Here is a 17,523-nt window from a genome sequence, read left to right as displayed (position 1 = left end):
CTGCATTTTAAGAATATAAATGAAAAAATACAAGTCATAGCATTTAATTTTTCACATATCAGTTTCCATGATCAGACACGATTATTAAATAATGATCATAAAACTAAGAATTTGTGATCTAAACAAGTCATTCTCTTTGGTGTAAATTACATAAAACAATTATTGTAAGAAATTTTCGATTTTCTATAGATCTATAAGGTTATCAAAAAGTTATCCTTTAGATCAAAATATATGTATGTTTGGTCATGTCAATCAGTCAAAAGATATTGATACACAAATCTAGATGAAATAAGACCTATCCGGTCTAAAGTAATACCAAAATGCTTCAAAAAGCTTAACAGTTAAATAATATATATACACCAAAGATACACAAAAAGAGTTCAAACACTAGACAACCAACCAAGATGTTATTTTTCAAAAATTTCTGTAGAAAGTTAGTGATTTTTAATATCAGAAAAATCCAACAAAATTTTGTCTCCAGTTTAATAATGTCACCACTCATATATTTCGATGATTTTTTTGTACAATACAAAAATAAACTATGTGCATGTTTTCAAGTACCGTATCAAATTTATTTAAAATATATATTATGGTAAATTCTTAAATCATTTTATGAAGTGAGGTTGTTTTGTATTTTAATATACGTAAAGAGCTGGTCTCTTAAAATTTTCGACATATACTAAATATGTATAAATAATCATGATATTGTTGACTTATTATATAGAAAACATTAAGAATATCACTTAAAATCAGTATTGCGATTATCATTCATGATTTAAATTACCCTACATCAGAAACAGATTTCATAACTCTTTTTTCATCAAGAGCTAAATTATCTTTATTTAGTTCAAATACAGTAATAGCTCTAATATGCGTTTCTGCATTTATGTGTCAATATGGAACGTTAAGATTGTGAAACTGACGAAAAGCAATCTATTTGCATCTGATTTTTTTTCAACGTTTCATTTACATTATATTTATTCGCGTATGAGTGTATGTAGTATAAGTAAATACATTGTTGTTAAAAATAAATGTGTAACTCTACATTACGAATTGACCTTTGTTTTATTTATATATTAGGATTGGGAGTCGATTGATTGATATAATGAAACAACACTTTTATTGAGTATAAGACTTGTATTGGATCCTAAAAACAGTGACCGTATTTAAAACGGATTCTTAGTACTTGCTAAAAAATAAAAATAAACAACACATTGACACTGTTCAAACAACTGTTAATCTATTTAATATAATGTATACTTAAAACCTGATAAAACGAACGATTCACGATCCATACTTTGGTTTATATATATATATATTTTTATGAGTGTGTGTGTACTTAACACTTTTGTGTGAAGAAGACTGTGTGGATTTTATTTTACATAGGAACAACATAAAGGTCATCACTACGAGAGAAACACGATTAATCGACTTACGACATAACACCTATGATTGGAAATACAAAATGTCTCACATAATCTACAAATTCTCTATTAAAATATAGTTATCATATTTTTCGTCCAAAATACTTTAGTATCACGATTGAAATGATTTTAATTTATTACACACATTTTAATAGCGCACTTTTTATTATTTTTAATAATTCGTTCTCAAAGATCTTGTATTTAAATAAGCGGACGTTTGTTTACAAATATTTGTATTATTTACATGCGAGACTCTTTGATCAACCAACGTACATTAGATCGTAAAACAAATAAAAAAGTGAGCGAATACGTATTTACACGGCCATGCAAATTTAAAAAAGTACAATTTAAAAAAATACAACCACAATATCACTCAATTTCAAGTGATTCATAACTCAAAAACCTGATCTTATTTATTAAAATATTTTTATTATTATTAAATGAATCATTAAAAAGCCAAAAGAGTTATTCATATACTTTCCAATTTTGTACTTTACACTCACTGATATACGTTAAAAAAATATGTATATATAAAATAAAATTATTTAATTTTTATCACTTTATTGTTCAAATTATGTTTTTTTTTTGTAAATAATATAACTATATAAACTATTCAAGAGATATAAATTGATTTCAAAGAAGATCCAAAATAAATTCTAAATATATAAATTCCCAAAAAATTCGCATCTGATATGCTACAATGATGAACGAAAGAACGAAAATTCAATAAAGAACAAATATATTATATATATGTAAGAAAAAAAAGTGCATGCATCTATTTCTTTTTAATAAAAAGAAGAATTTAATGACATAAACGGAAAAAAATTACACTTGGAACAGAAAAATTAAAACAAAAGTACATTTTCAATGTAGATATATATAAATTCAAAATAAAAATCCAACTCACGTATATTCATATTTAATCAGACATTAAGAAAACTGTAAGGTAAACGAATCCACGTAATCATAATCAATTATAACAATTGATGAACACATTCCGTGTTACCTTATTTTCGTTAGTCTATTTAATCTATCCAATTTAACACTCAATTGAATGCATATGCAAATACAAACTTACGAGCTTTTTTATATTTAAATTATATTTATTTTTATATAATATAAAAATCAAATGGCGTGAAAATATATAAACACTGACATATTTTCAAAGCTGACAAGAATTTATTTTTTATTTCATTAAGTATAAGCGATTTTTAAAATAAAAACTAATTTTCCTGATGTTTTTTTATTTACCATTGTACCTAATCATTATATATTATATATAAGTAAATAGATTACACTTAATAACTATCTTAAGTTCTCTAAAGAATGTGTTGTTAATTTCGTCCTAAATTTTCCATGCAGATGGGAGATTTTTATATTTAGACGTATTCTATTTATACAGCTCACGATGATATTAACTGCAATGAGAAAAAACACATTGTTATTCATTATTCGATAAGAATGTCAATAGCATTAGTGATATCTACAAGATGTTTATGTGCAAAATAAATTAGTTTTTAATGTCCGACCCAGCTCATGCATATCTTTACAAAACTACATTTAGTACACGTACACAAATGATAAAAAATAAATAAAAAACCATCTCCATAAATAAATTATTTTCATACGGGTGACTAGCAATATATAAACAAAGAGATAAATTCCTCATTAAAATAAATACGATATATTATAATAAATAAAAAATACCTTAAAAGATCGAGCGTCAATGTGGTTGTTTAATTATTTTTTATTTGATAATATATTTTATTTAGGTGTCAATAATTTTCCATTTTTTTGAACGTATATTTTATATATATTCTTTATATATACTTTTTAAAACATAGAACTTAAATACACTGGAAAGAAAGAAAAAACAAAAATACAAAATAAATATTTATAAAAATAAACTAACACACTTAAAATAAAAATCTATCATACAAAATAAGTACACACAATATAAGATTCAGACAAAAATTATTATACCATATATAAATAAGCAAAATAAACAATGTATATATAAGCTACTCAAAAATCGAAAGCAGACATCGGAACTTTAGATGTGTACTTGACTATTTAATGAAAAAAATAACAACCCAAAATAAATCAATGGTCAATTACCGATTTAACAGTGGCCTTGATGAAGTCTTTTTTGTGTGCGAGATCAAAATCGGGGTAATGGCTGTAAACTTGTTTGCACACGGTTTTCATTGTGATTTCTTCAAGGTTGGCTCCGTCGAGGATTTGCTTAACGTACTTTTTAATTTCCTCATCCTGAACAAAGCGTCCATTTGTATATAAAGGTATTTATATGCACATAAACATTATGTATCGACTATTAAATACTCACAGTGGGCGGATGCTTTCCTTTCTTAGCGCTCGATTGGTTCGTTAAGGGCTTGTCTTCTTCACTTCCTTCCTCGGAAGATCCCTCCTCTGAACCCTCCTCCTCTTCAGAGCCTTCAGAATCGTCCTCTTCGGAAGATGATTGTTTTCGCTTTTTGCCAGCTTTGGCCGCCGGCTTTACTTTTGCCGGGCCTGGTTTCTTCTTGGCTGTTAATTTTCAAGAATAATTACCTCTCAAAATCATAATATTAATTTATATTAAATCAATTAGCATCATTATAGATGAAAAGATTTGACAAAAATTGAATTATATTGTAGATAACATTCTTATTATTCTATGATACATACCAGGAGAAGGAGGAGCTTTCTTCTTGACGGCGACAGGCGATTTGTTATTTTTAACAGCTCCAGGTTTACGTCCACGGCCAGCCACGGCTCCTCGTCCTCGCTTCGCTGGCGGTTCCTGCATTAAAGGCTATATTAGCCACAATTCAAAACATATTAACACAATACAAAGAGAGGAGTGAGAAACAATCATGGGATATAATCAATAAATAATGCTAACGTCCGAATCCTGGTTGTCAGACTCGCTTCCTTGCTCGGAGTCGCTCTCGCTTTCGCTCTCCTCTTCAGATTCGCTCTGCGCGGGCCTTCTTCCTCTTCCGCGTTTAGCCGTCGCTCCCTAAAAGCAGTCGATGCGTAAATAAAAACTTATCCTCAAACATCTACACAGCGCGGTAAAGAACTACTTTTACAGGTTTGCTTCCTTTCTTGGGGCGGCCGGGTTTTTTGCCGGGTTTGCTTGACCTGCGAGTCGGCGCTCGTCGTTTGCGGCCAGGTCCACCGCCTTCGCCTGTCGTCGGATCGAAGTCAGAGTCGGGATCTTGTCCAGAGCCGCTCGGATTATAGGATCCCTGAAAGAATCACTCGTGCATTATGATATCACTTCTTAATCATAATCAGATATAAGAAACGTACATCCGAATCGGCAGAACCGTCTCTATCTACCTTACGTCTGCGTACCTTGGTCTCCGGATCCGTTTCGTATTCCTCGTCGGAATAACCTGAAACGAAAATTTGATCTAAAGGCCTCGCCATTGCTCACACTAAGTCGTTTAACACTACTGTTCAGTAATAAATAACATTAACCTCTATTGTGAACTTTGACGGCCGCGTTTCGACGCGGACGTCCGCCGGGAGTGGCGCTGTGATCGGAGACTCGCTCTTTGACAGCTCCTCGGGAATGTGGTGAAGAATTCTTGGGCATCACCAAAAAACCGACGATCCTAGAAGCCAAATCGCCTGGCCCGCCTCTCTTATCGAGATCCAGCATCTCGCACAGCATTCGCAATTGTTTCGGCTCCAGCTTTTTGGTCTCCTCGATCTTGGCCTCGTACTCAGCGGAGTCTTTGTCGTATTCGTATCCCTTGAACTTCTTGATGTTGCGCTTGATTAAATTCGTTCTGCAGATTTGCTGTAATTAAAAAAAATATATATATACACAAAAACGTTTAAAAAAAAAAAGTTCAAAATCGAATCTAGACTAACGTTGTACAGAAACTGATGCATGATCTTTAAGTCTTCGATCTTAAATCTCGAAATAGCAATTTCAACATTAGGAATGTATCCGATTGGTATTCCTTTTCCGGCCGGTACGGGTACAGGCGGTTCCGTGGGCTCCTTCCTAGGTTTTTTAGGTTGAGGCTCTTCCTCTTCCTCCTCTTCTTCTTCGCCTTCTTCATCTTCTTCTTCTTCCTCCTCCTCCTCCTCATCCTTATCATCATCATCGCCATCTTTCACTTTCTTTTTAGCTGCAGGTTTCTTAGCTCTAAAAAATATTTAAATTATTAAAAAATCACAAACAGCCTATCCACACAAAAGATAATTTAATCACTTAGGCTTTTTCACTTTCTCTTCTTCGACTTCGTCTTCTTCTTCCTCCTCGTCTTCTTCAGTTTCCTATTAGCGCAAAAATATTCAGTGATTACATTATATTAAAAATAAAATATTAAAAAGGACACTTACATCTTTAGCTGATTTTTTTACATCCTTTGATTTCTTCTTGTCTTCTTCATCGTGTGTCTCTCCGTTCTCGCCCTTCTTTTCGGCCTCATCTTCTGCATCACCGTCTTTTTCAGATTTAACATCATCCGACGCTGCTTTGGCACTGCTAGCGTTGCCTGCGGAAAAAATATTATTACCTTTTGCGAATTGACAATTATGTCATTTAGTAATTATAACAAACCATCATCTTTCTTTTCGTCAGCTTCTTCCTTGGCGGTGGCATCGCCGTTACCCTTTGCTTCCTTCGCTTCGGTTTTCGAATCTAAGGACGACTCGTCTTCGGTCGACATGTCGCTGGGCTTCTTCAGTTCGTCCTATGAACAAAACAAAACCTTTATGTCTACCGTAGTGTAACATAATATATGGTGATTGACATTAATAACTATATTTATTTAATTTAAGCAACTTATTATGAAAATTTTATAATATTTAGTTGACGTCATTACAATTCGAAAGTGTGCTAGAAAGTAGCACAGAGGTTGACAACCTTTCATAAGTGAACAATTTGTACCAAGAAAGGTAATAAATAATATTAAACGGCTTAATAATTTTATCATATATTCACTAAATCAATGCATCAAGTATTTACGACTAATGTTAATGATTTATACTGACTTATAATAAATATATTTTAAAGATAAAAAAAATACTTATTGTATGTGAACAACGCAACAGTGACTATATAGTTACTATTTTGCGCCATCACTACATACATTAACACATTTTTCCTCATGACTTCCATAAAATTTTCATACATTTAAATATCATTTCTTATTCGATAGAATTGTAAAAATATCGAACGAAAACCAATAAAATTGAAATATTTTCAGCGTCCGCTGTATCGCCTAGTCATAAAGAATATAATCAGCAACAGGTAAAAAACTAAATGAATGAAATTTTTAAACTTCAGTATTATCAAAACTTTTTCTATTATCCGGAATTTGTTATATGGTGATTCCCTATCTGCAGCGATTAATTACAACTGTATTCATTCAATATAATTAGTTAAATAGCGACAATAATATTACAATAAATAAATATAAGCATATCTAATAAATAGGAAATGAAATAGTTAAGTCAAAAACACAGTTTTTTTTTTTACTATAACTGATTTTTTATAGAACATTTGTAAAAAATGGAAAGACTACACTAAAAACTTTCCAATGTGTCTTGAATTATTTAACAAACTCTATTGTAAATATTTCAGTAGAAGCACTTTTTACAATGTTAGATGTTGAAATTAAAAATCTTGTGACAAACTTAATCATCAATAACCAAAATTTTAGACAAGAACTTCATGGGGCAAATTTGACAAAATTCCAAAAGATTACATTTAGTTTCATGGAAGCTTAAAAATTCCACAAATTAATAATATTCAAAACATTCACTTCAACAAAGTTTCAAATAAATATGATAACTCAATAAGCCATAAAACACTCACTTCATATGTGGTATTTTATGTCTTAAAATACATTAGATAAAAATTTTGAGGAATGAGCCAAAATTATTGTATTAGTTGTGAAACTTAATTCGCCTTAAAAAGGATCGGATTAATTTAAAGACTACAAAAACGTGGGCCAGATAATAAAATTGTCAAATAAGAAAGTATATTTTGCAATTTTAAAGATAAAAGTTTAAAGAATTAATCTCATCTAAAATATTTTTCTTACCTGGATCAAACCAACAAGGACTGACTTTATAGGTGGGTTTTATCTATACCTAATTTAACACTTTGAGCTCGGAAGCAGCGGCTATGGCAGCATTTCATATGCAATACTTCAGTCGCATAATTAACATTATTTATTATTTCTAATCATTCATTTTCTTTCGTATTTTATAAAAATTATATTAGTATAATCGTAATAATGTATTTCAAAAAGTTAATAATTACTGTGGTAATGAACTGTTTATCTTTCAACAAATGGTGTTTATTTTATTGATGATGAATTTTTTCAGGTAATAAAAATATTATTACTGCCATTCATTTATATTGTTTGCTTATTTTAATTGTAAATTGGAGTCAAAAACAGTGTAATAAACATGGGAATTTATGTGATCTCGCTTTCGAGGACCTTTTTCGTGTCAGTTTGAAATATTTATTAATCGAGTTCATACGTGTGTTCTAAGCAGTTTTTAAAAAAAGCATTTTAACCTAAAAATGTTCAATAAACGTAAAAATATAGTAACTCAGTCATGGCCCAATAAAATAATTTTAATGACAAATTAAATAATAGTGACTAAGAAATAACACATTAAACAAGCCTTGCCACTTTGATAAAATTAAGCAATATAAATTAGTTAAGCGTGCCTCATAAATAGTAATATTCAACGGGTGATCAATTATCTGGACCTCAAGTTCCAACAAACTGGCCAAGAGAATGAGAAAAAGCAAAATTAAAAAAAGGACACTTATGTAGAAATCGAGGAACGATAATTAGGAGGCAAATGAAACGTACGTCACTACTCAAATAATTCAAGGAAGCTATGATTAAACAGTATAGAAGCCCATGTCTGCAATTTAAAATTATTTTTTGAAGTTAGAAACAAGTGCTAATAATAATGAGTAATGAATATATAAAATATGCAAAAAAATGTAATATATGCTATAGTTCAAATAAATTCAAATTGTTTAAACATTAAACACAAATATTTTTTTTAAATATTATAAAATAAATGGTCACTCCACTTTATTTGTATATTTGCCAATAACAGTCACTGGTTGTCAACCAGTGGTAACTGTTTTTTTTTTTATTGAGTTTTACACGTTTTGCGTTCAAATATTAATGTTTATTTAAAACATATACTTTTAGTTAATGCTAATTATTTTTATTAGTTTGCTGATATGCGTTTTTTTTTTGTTTCTGTAGAATAAATTTTGATGTACTTAATATAAATTTAGATTTAATTCTCATGTATGACCAAAGTACCTATTTATAAATCTTAGTATAACATCTAATTGCAGACAAACCAATGAGTATTTGACACAATTCTTAATCAAACATTTTGCTGAGTATTTAGTATCAATTATATCTTATTATAGATTTATGAATTGATATTTTTTTAATTATTAAACTTGCATTTACAGCATTTTTTTTTAATTATACAAAAAAGCATTACTGCTACTCTTAGTAAAATTTGCAGTGACAAGGCATAATTAAATCATTTTTATTCTTTTGAAATATATCTACAACAATTCGGAGAGGGATTTTTGAAGACGCATATAATGGTCGGATTGTCATTGAATAAAAGTTAAACATTCGGTCCCTAAAATTAAATCTTGTAGGGTGCTAACATAATTTGATTAATAATTCTCAATTTTAACATGAAAGATTCTACAGTTTAAAAACGAATTTATTAATTTAAATGTCAATTAAAAATCGAGTGTATTTAGATTATATGTAATGCCTAAATGACAAATGCGATCAAAAGCTTTATCAATGTCCGAGAAAACTGCTCCTGCGGATATGTTTCCAATTAAGTCAGTGTTTCTCAACATGTGGTGCACACATTTTTTTTATTAGTCACACATCAAAAATATTTTTTAATACTGCAACCCTGACTTCCTGAGAAAAAAACCGGCAGCACTTTGAGGTCTGTTGTTAATTCATGTGTTTGTGTATTAAATCTGTATTTTATGAATATAATTTAATTATGGTTTCTAACTCACCCCATCGCACAAAATGAGTAGTGAAAGCAAGAAAAAAGTTCGTCAATATTTAGATGATTATTTTAATTTTGGTTTCATACCAGCTACTCATATTTGTTTACAGTTCTGTCTTATGCAAACATTCTTTGACCAATGAATCTATGAAAAATGGTCGTCTTGAGGGCGAAACTTAGCACTTGTTTGAACTATGATTTAGCGCAATTTAAGAACATAAGGGAGAAATTAAAAAAAAATGATAACAATAAATTCATTGTTCTCTGGAAGATAAATGCTAACAAAAGTCGTATACCCTAGAAGCTAGTTATGAAATTCCTCTCCTTGGCCAAATTTGAAAAAATCATACTGTTCAGTTTTTCTCAAAAAAAAAATATCTGGAAATAGAAAAAAAAAATATGTGAAAGAAATGCCACTAACCATTAGCACGGTTAGTAAGAGAAAAGATGAGATTGCTGAAGATGTAGAAATACAACTAATTGAAAAGTTGAGAGTAAAAATATTCTCAATACAGATGAATGAATCAATTTTAAGAGACAGTAAAGCTGTAATAAAATATATTGACAATGATGAATTTAATTAAGGGATGATGTTCTGTGACACTATTTTATGCGCTTCAATTTTCTTATTTTCGTAATTTTAAAACTATCACTTCATAATATTATTTAACAATTTCTTGCTGATTTATGGTCTTTAATTTTTTTTATTTCTTGGACGCCATGATTTTTGTCACAGGGGATAATAGGATGATTTTAGAAATACTTTGATGGGGCATGGTCAAAAAGGGTAACGGTAACCAGAAGGAAGTGTAGGGTCCGTACCCAAGTACCCAAGAAAATAGAGACAAAAAGTAGTTGATGGCAATCGGTGGAAGGATTTAAAATGAACACATGGGATGAACAATATTTTGAAGGTTTACAGATTACATATTTATACTACCTACTATTAAATCGATCTCGAGTGCAACGAGTTAGTTAGTGGTCAGACCAGTGGTACTCGACTTTTTTTTAAATTTAAAAATGCAAAAATGTACGATCATGCGTTTTATATCACATCCGTGTCGGATACTAAAATAGTCACCTTTTGACCCCTCAGTGTTAACGGGCTAAAGCATTTTTTCAAAAGAGCCAACATGGCGGCACAAAACCGCCGGAAAAAGGAGAGCCGGCGTCCGCCTTGTTTATGCGACTCGGCCGCCTCGGCGCGCAGGGCTGCCAACGGTCGCTGTCAAGAGGTTATATTGCGCGACAATAAAATACGGCCGAGACTGGGATCGAGTCGAGGGGGGAACAATATGGCGAACTAGACTCACGCGATGCGAGAGCGGCGAAGGCGTTCGGCGTTCGGCGGAGCGCCGGGCGACTCGGCGAGTTCGACCCGGTCGAACGCGACACAGCGACCCGGTCGCACGTCGGCGGGACGCGGCCGCGAGGGGTGCGCGGGGGGGTGTGGCGGGAAAAAGCGAAGTCGGCCATTTTGCGGTAGGAGCAAGACGCGCGCGGGCGAGATGCGTCGCGTTGCGTAAAATGGCGCTGTACCTGAGAGTCGGCGAGGGCGGCGGCGTTCGCGGCGTCGGCCGACATGGCTTCTCGGGCGTCGCGTAGTCCGCGCTTTCGGCGCACTGCCACCGATCTGGCAGCTGATACCGGGGCTATCGGACGGGGGCTGAGGCCTAAGCGGCCTTCGCGGATCACTCCGTCGGCGTCCCTTCGGCGTCCGACAACAGTGCGCGCGCCGCTCGAAACCCCCACGCGCGCAAGTGCGATCGACGCGCCGCCTGTCGGAGCGCCTGCGTTCCCCGCCGTCGTCGTCGCCGCCGCGTTGCTATTTTGCGCTTTTTTATTTTATTATTAATAAATGCATTATTAATTCCAATCTTTAATTACAGTAATATTAAAAATAAAATATTTAATAATAAATGTAAAATATTTAATGCGTCTTCGAAATTATTAATTTTATTTCAAGTTTAACGATCATGACTAACCAGGTTTTCTCAAATCATAATAACATTTACACATATATTTTATGGACACGTTATGCATAGTTACGTTAACCGTATTGTTTAGCCAAAACAATATAAAATAAAATAAAACTAGACCATTCATGCGTGTCGCCGTTACGAATATGTTTTACCTTTGCCTTCCTGCGATGTACACCGAGTTTACATTTTATCGGATTTTGTAAATCAAATCTAACCAGCATATCTTAATGCTTCCTCTATACTATAGAGTCTATAGTCTCTGGAAGCTACCGAACCAAAGGTCTACCGAATATGGTCGAGGTCGCCGAGACATTAGAGCGGGCAGACCCGAGCTCGACCGAAGTAGCCCCGAATTAACACATTATATTTTCCATCCTTGCCCAACCATGGCCTACTTCCAGAGAGTGTGGAGAAAGCATAACAGGTTTTCAAAAATAAATTTATTTAACATAAACGTGCCTATCATAAAAATACATAATTATCTATATAACTAACGCTACCAGATGGCGCTGTTGTCACTTATTTTAATTGCCTAACAAAATTTGAATATTTACTATTTTTATATAAAAAAGTTCGTCATTTTGAACGTGTTAAAGCTATTTATTATTAAACATGCACTCGAAATATTTACCAATAAATATTGTAACGCGCACATAAAAAAATGTAATCGGATTATTGCGAATGTAGTCCCAAAAATTCAAACCAGTAAAGCATGGGATTTTGAGTTCTCTGAAAAATCATTTTTTACAATTGCATGTATTAAACAATGAATATAGTAGGTATTTTTATTTCGTTGTAATTATATTTTAAGTTGTCAATATGTTACAGCTTACTTTGATATAATAAGTAAACACATAAGAAACGGTGATCTTTTTTCGAAATAAAAATAATATGTTTAGTCAATAAAATGAACATACAACTTGCTATATATGAACGCCAGCAAATGTACAACTTGGTCGCCAAGAATTGAAAAATAAAAATAACCAAATATAACACGCTGCTGTATAAGAATATTATTAACTAGAGATCAAATATTTTTAGATTTTAGCTAACGTGCGGTAATTTTTTAATTTAAAATCTAAATAGCTCATGTATGAGGAGCACTCTCGATTAACAAAGAACGTAATCGAGGGTTGCGACCCGGTATTGGACTATGGAATAAAAATTACATTTTGTAAGACCAAATGCTTCTTAATATAATTTATAAACATACAAATTTGTATCATTTTGCTAACAGGTTAAAATATGTGATTAAAATTTTAGTGGGTCATACAGAAAAAGAATAATAATAACCGGGTTGCGGAAAATAAGCTTAGGAAATGCCACTTTAATGCATTCTACATCCTGCGGTGAGGCCGCCCTCGTATTTCATTATAATAAATTTTGGGAAAATACAAAAATACTGATATTTCATGTAAGATAGGACGAACAAATATTTTAATTTTTAAACGTATTTTTTGTACAAAATTTAGTTATTATATTAAATATTTACATAAACATATAAAATAATAGTATTATAAAATTACGAAAACAATACTATTATCTTTTTTAAATACTATACAATTAAACAAAAAATAATAATATAACTATGTTTAAAAAAACTATTCTGGCTTTTAGAGTCACGAATTCGTCAATTAGTTTTGATAAGTCTATACTTTTTAATAAATTATGTTATCCAGTAGTGTAAGTAGTTATCTAGTGTGCATATTATTTTTTTTGTTTTTAAACCAATATTATGACTTACCGAGAATCAAATGAAGCATATTTAAATCGAATTTTGACCAATAGGAGAGTGCAAAAACAATTATCACTTCTCTAAAGTCAAAAATTCACGTCAAAAGCAATAAAATCGCTGACACGATATTATTGCTTTTGCCGTAGATATTTTACTTCTTTTATTCTGCAAAATTTGGTTTAGATTCATATGATTTTCACTTATTGTAAATCGTAATATTGTTATAATAAGTACTAATATGCACGGCGATGGCCGGATTTTATTGTCAATTATGGGGGGGAGAGGGTGGCAGGTGGAGGCATCTGCTCCTCCATGAATTTGGCTAGTAAAATGCATGTCATTTATTAACCTCAACACGATAGTCTGAAAGAGCTATGTCTGGTGAATACGGTGTGCGTAATAAAACTTTCCAGTCAAGACTGTTCATTTTTTCACTAGTTAATTTATCAGTATGAGGGCGGGTGAGTGGCCTTGTTTTGATTCAATAAATTATAAGGAACCCAAACTTCTTAATATTAATATTTGTTTTATCTTAAAATATAGAAATAATTTTAGAAGCTTTTTATAACTTATATTTGAATAGTCGACGAAAATATAATTGTAATAAATTGACATTTAAAACACTTAATAGTTCTAACTAACTAGCATGCATAATAACAAATAATGAATTAGCAAATAATAACGGAATTAAGTGAAAAGTAAACGGTGCAATCATTTGTATTCAATATTCTTACCTGTATTTATATAAAATTAAATAATATTTCGGTCATAACAAGATTTTATATGACACGTGGGTCAGCAGAAGCTCTGATTTTAAAATATTTTGGCCTCAATATTTTTAATAGTGGCAACACTTTTCAATTGCGGTATTGTCAATTGCAGTGTGGGCAGTTTCGACTGTATCGACGTTTCCGTCGATTCTTGGGTCTATCGCCCTCTAACTCTTGGATAGCTCGTTTACAGACAATAATCCGAGGTTAAAATACTCTCCGTCTTCGAAATGAACGAGTTTTCTCATACTTTTCCGCCATAACCTATACTTTTTAGACGTTTCGTCAGACGGCATACGGTCGAAGTTAAAATTGTTTCCTTCGGTGTTTCAGATGCCGCTCACTTGTAGATTTTACAAGGAAAAATATCCTGAGGTGGAGGACGTCGTGATGGTGACTGTGCGCTCGATCGCAGAAATGGGCGCTTACGTGCACCTCTTAGAGTACAACAACATCGAGGGCATGATATTGCTGTCTGAGTTGTCCAGAAGGCGTATCAGGTCCATAAACAAGCTCATCAGAGTTGGAAAGACGGAGCCCGTGGTCGTTATCAGGGTTGATAAAGAGAAAGGTATGTTTTTATAAGCTCTATCTTAAAGTTTTATAATTGTAATACGAAGTTTACTAAAATGGTTTTTATGAGATGAAATACTTTGTACGTTCTATCTTCGGGATGGTGTTGAATGAATTTATTTAGACATTACTTGGGTTAAAACTCGAAATTAATGGAGATAAACATAGATACCACTAACAAAACTTCACTTTCTGGTTCAGATTATCTTAATTTAAGGTGTGGATTTATGTTGGAATATAAGTTTTTCAACAGACGTGCTTTGCTATAAACACTCAATTTTGCAATAGCCAAGCACACAAGACATCTGACAAATCTCTCCGTGCTTGGTCACAGACTCAAAATGTACGAGCTCGGATCTGTCTGTCTGAGCTCACATAAATTCTTATCGGACATCAGATTTACGTGTTTTTAGGTGATTCTGCATTTCAACTTAACAAGCATATTATGAAGCCCTATCCTTACAATACTAGAAGAATAACTTATAAGCGATATAAGCGATTGGCGTCAAAACAATAATCAATTACACAATTTACAATTATTTTTAACACACGAATTTAGTTTACAATATATGATGTCTCACTGTCTTTGATAAAATAAATGGCAAAAATACATTTTCAACGGTAACAATATAGAGTGACCGATGGGTCATAAAGTAATAAAACTTTATTTAGACCTTTTAGACGATATACCTACTGATGGCGGCAACTTTGGCACAAATTAATAAAGGCTAGTGGAAATGGCTCAGGTCATAAAATCACTTAAGGGACAAATTTTAACAAAAGATACTGTAAACTATCGGGTGCGAATAACACAATTGCGATACATTTTAATTACCTTTCAATTGACAAAAGCGGAGAGCCGAGGACTGCCTAAAAACATGCACATTTCCATCGATACTGTAAACCATATTAAACTTGAACGATTAAAGATAAAAGCAAGAAAAGTTAAATTTATGTAGTGTTTAAAGTAAACTCTAAATTTAAATGACATTTAGTAATAATAATAATATACATATATTAAATATACCTTGATCTTTTCATACATATTCAATAGTGATAATAAATTTAATTTTAGTGTAATCAAAACTATATTTTTTATTATATAATAATTTAACTAGTATTTACGTATATATACTTATCAAGAGCATCAAGAGTCGATACTTATATCATATAAGTGCATTTTAAATTTATATTATTTTTCTATTGTATAGTGATGTAATAGAAATCTTTTACGTGGGTCTTAAAGTAATAAAACTTTTAAAAAATTAGTCGTTGGCGGCAACTTTGGCTTAAATTAATAAATGCCTGGGTCATAAAATCACTTAAGGGACAAATTTTAACAAAAAACACTAAACCGTCGTTTACCCGAGTGCGACCTCTGCTCAGATCTGCTTGTCCGTGTCTGATCCGTTCGTTTTGAGCACGGACAACAGACGGATCTGTCCGAAGATTTTAAGAGCAAACACTGTCGGATATCCATCTCAAACAAATCCGTCAGGCAAATTCGCCCGTGTGTGGCCAGCTAATCTAGCCAGAACCCCTGGAAGTAAAAATCACCACAGCCTTTCGAAAACATAAACAAACAACGTTTTTGGACTCCCGATAGATGAACCATTATGGTTAATATTTTTATAATAGTCACCACTGAGCAATATTATTGTATTTATTCAAATGCACGGTTAAGAAATTATATGGCGTTGTTCGAGTTGCATTATGACGAGTTTATTTGAGTAAAATAATAGGCATGAATTATTGTGCAATCAGCCAAAAGAGTAAATTGTTCATTAAATTACGAGTCATATAAGTAAATTATTTATTTGCTCAAAGATTTGTTTCAATTTCAGGATACATCGATCTGTCTAAAAGAAGAGTCTCGCCTGAGGATGTCGAAAAGTGTAATGAGCGTTACGCGAAAGCAAAGGCCGTCAATTCAATCCTTCGTCACGTGGCAGAGCTGATGAGCTTCACCACCGATCAGCAATTAGAAGACCTGTACGAAAGAACGGCTTGGTACTTTGAAGAAAAGCACAAGAGTAGCAAAGCTTTCGCTTACGATTTCTTCAAACAGGCTGTCAAGTGAGTAATCATAGTTAAATAGTTATATTTTATTACTATAATTTATGCTATTGTAATTCATTTCATTTCAGTGATCCGAAAATATTAGCAGAATGCGAACTCGACGAAGAAACTAAACAAGTATTGCTGAACAACATTCAAAGAAAGCTGACCATGCAGGCGGTGAAGATTCGTGCTGATGTTGAAGTAGCGTGTTATGAATATGAAGGAATCGATGCAGTCAAAGCTGCTCTTAAAGCCGGATTAGAGTTATCGACGGAAGAGATGCCTATCAAAATAAACTTAATAGCTCCTCCTTTATACGGTAGATAGATAAATATACATTAGATTGTAAAAAGATATATGTTTATCATGTCATCATTTCTATTATAGTTATGACAACGTCAACCCCTGAAAAAGCTGAAGGGTTGAAAGCTTTGCAGGATGCTATTGATAAAATAAAGGAAACGATACTATCAATGAAAGGAGTGTTTAACGTTCATATGCCAGTATGTTTATTTACTTATTTGTGATTTGTAAGGTGAATGTTGAATTGTTTGTTCATAAATTTTGTCATTTGTAGCCTAAAGTTGTCACTGCGCTGGATGAAGCAGAATTAGTGAGACAGATGGAGCGCGCCGAAGCAGAAAACGCCGAAGTCGGTGGAGATTCGGGCGAAGAAGAAGAGGAAGGTATTGGAGCTCCCGCCGAACTGAGCGGGGACGAACAGGGCGAATCGAAAGAGAACGGCGAAGCAAGCGACGATGATTAGCCACTTGTGTACGTTTAACGTATATTTATTGACTGTGGTACATCGCTCTAAACTCGATCAACAACACAACTCGCATTTGCGTTATCGCTCAGGATAATTTTGTATATCGGTATTTGATGAAAAAATAAATAAAACTAAAACGGTC

At 32.6% G+C, this 17,523-nt stretch overlaps 2 protein-coding genes across 52 annotated transcripts; one reads left to right on the top strand and one right to left on the bottom strand.

Moving 5' to 3' along the window:
* Window positions 1-2,651: 2,651 nt before the first annotated feature.
* On the bottom strand, window positions 2,652-11,253 carry Dek (protein). Of its 50 annotated transcripts, none has more exons than XR_015810706.1 (14): window positions 11,031-11,253; window positions 6,013-6,145; window positions 5,793-5,947; window positions 5,662-5,726; window positions 5,316-5,595; window positions 4,917-5,241; window positions 4,746-4,849; window positions 4,517-4,681; window positions 4,333-4,449; window positions 4,116-4,242; window positions 3,772-3,974; window positions 3,543-3,695; window positions 3,132-3,280; window positions 2,652-2,842 (listed from the first exon to the last, which is right to left on the bottom strand). XR_015810706.1 is itself a non-coding variant. In XM_088192547.1 (13 exons), the coding sequence occupies exons 1-13, from the start codon at window positions 11,073-11,075 to the stop codon at window positions 2,828-2,830; spliced, it is 1,887 nt and encodes a 628-aa protein (XP_088048673.1). In that variant the 5' UTR covers window positions 11,076-11,253; the 3' UTR covers window positions 2,652-2,827. The 50 variants fall into 50 exon arrangements, 33 of the variants coding, with proteins under 33 accessions (XP_088048673.1, XP_088048675.1, XP_088048674.1 ...); XR_015810708.1 differs by having other exon boundaries at window positions 4,116-4,230; XR_015810707.1 differs by having other exon boundaries at window positions 4,523-4,681.
* eIF2alpha (eukaryotic translation initiation factor 2 subunit alpha) lies at window positions 7,916-17,523 on the top strand. Of its 2 annotated transcripts, none has more exons than XM_088192585.1 (6): window positions 7,916-8,283; window positions 14,312-14,549; window positions 16,396-16,627; window positions 16,699-16,931; window positions 17,000-17,115; window positions 17,190-17,523. In XM_088192585.1, exons 2-6 carry the CDS (start codon window positions 14,312-14,314, stop codon window positions 17,376-17,378), a joined length of 1,008 nt encoding a protein of 335 aa, XP_088048711.1. In that variant the 5' UTR covers window positions 7,916-8,283; the 3' UTR covers window positions 17,379-17,523. The 2 variants fall into 2 exon arrangements, with proteins under 2 accessions (XP_088048711.1, XP_088048710.1); XM_088192584.1 differs by lacking the exon at window positions 7,916-8,283 and adding an exon at window positions 14,061-14,184.

This window comes from Plectrocnemia conspersa, unplaced genomic scaffold (genome assembly GCF_051122295.1).
Source record: "Plectrocnemia conspersa isolate PC_06_02 unplaced genomic scaffold, ASM5112229v1 ptg000009l, whole genome shotgun sequence".
Classification (NCBI taxonomy): Eukaryota; Metazoa; Arthropoda; class Insecta; order Trichoptera; family Polycentropodidae; genus Plectrocnemia; species Plectrocnemia conspersa.
Note: the sequence above shows the minus strand (reverse complement) of the source record. Positions and strands in the feature narration are given on the sequence as shown.

Excerpts from the sequence above, each read along its gene's own strand:
- Dek (XM_088192547.1), bottom strand. The coding sequence starts at position 11,075 with ATGTCGGCCGACGCCGCGAACGCCGCCGCCCTCGCCGACTCTCAG. Across the intron at positions 5,727-5,792 it reads TAAAAAAATCAGCTAAAGAT|GAAACTGAAGAAGACGAGGA; the intron begins GTAAGTGTCCTT and ends TTGCGCTAATAG. Across the intron at positions 5,242-5,315 it reads TGCATCAGTTTCTGTACAAC|CAAATCTGCAGAACGAATTT; the intron begins GTTAGTCTAGAT and ends TTTTAATTACAG.
- eIF2alpha (XM_088192585.1), top strand. The coding sequence starts at position 14,312 with ATGCCGCTCACTTGTAGATTTTACAAGGAAAAATATCCTGAGGTGGAG. Across the intron at positions 16,628-16,698 it reads TTCTTCAAACAGGCTGTCAA|TGATCCGAAAATATTAGCAG; the intron begins GTGAGTAATCAT and ends ATTTCATTTCAG. Across the intron at positions 16,932-16,999 it reads AATAGCTCCTCCTTTATACG|TTATGACAACGTCAACCCCT; the intron begins GTAGATAGATAA and ends TTTCTATTATAG.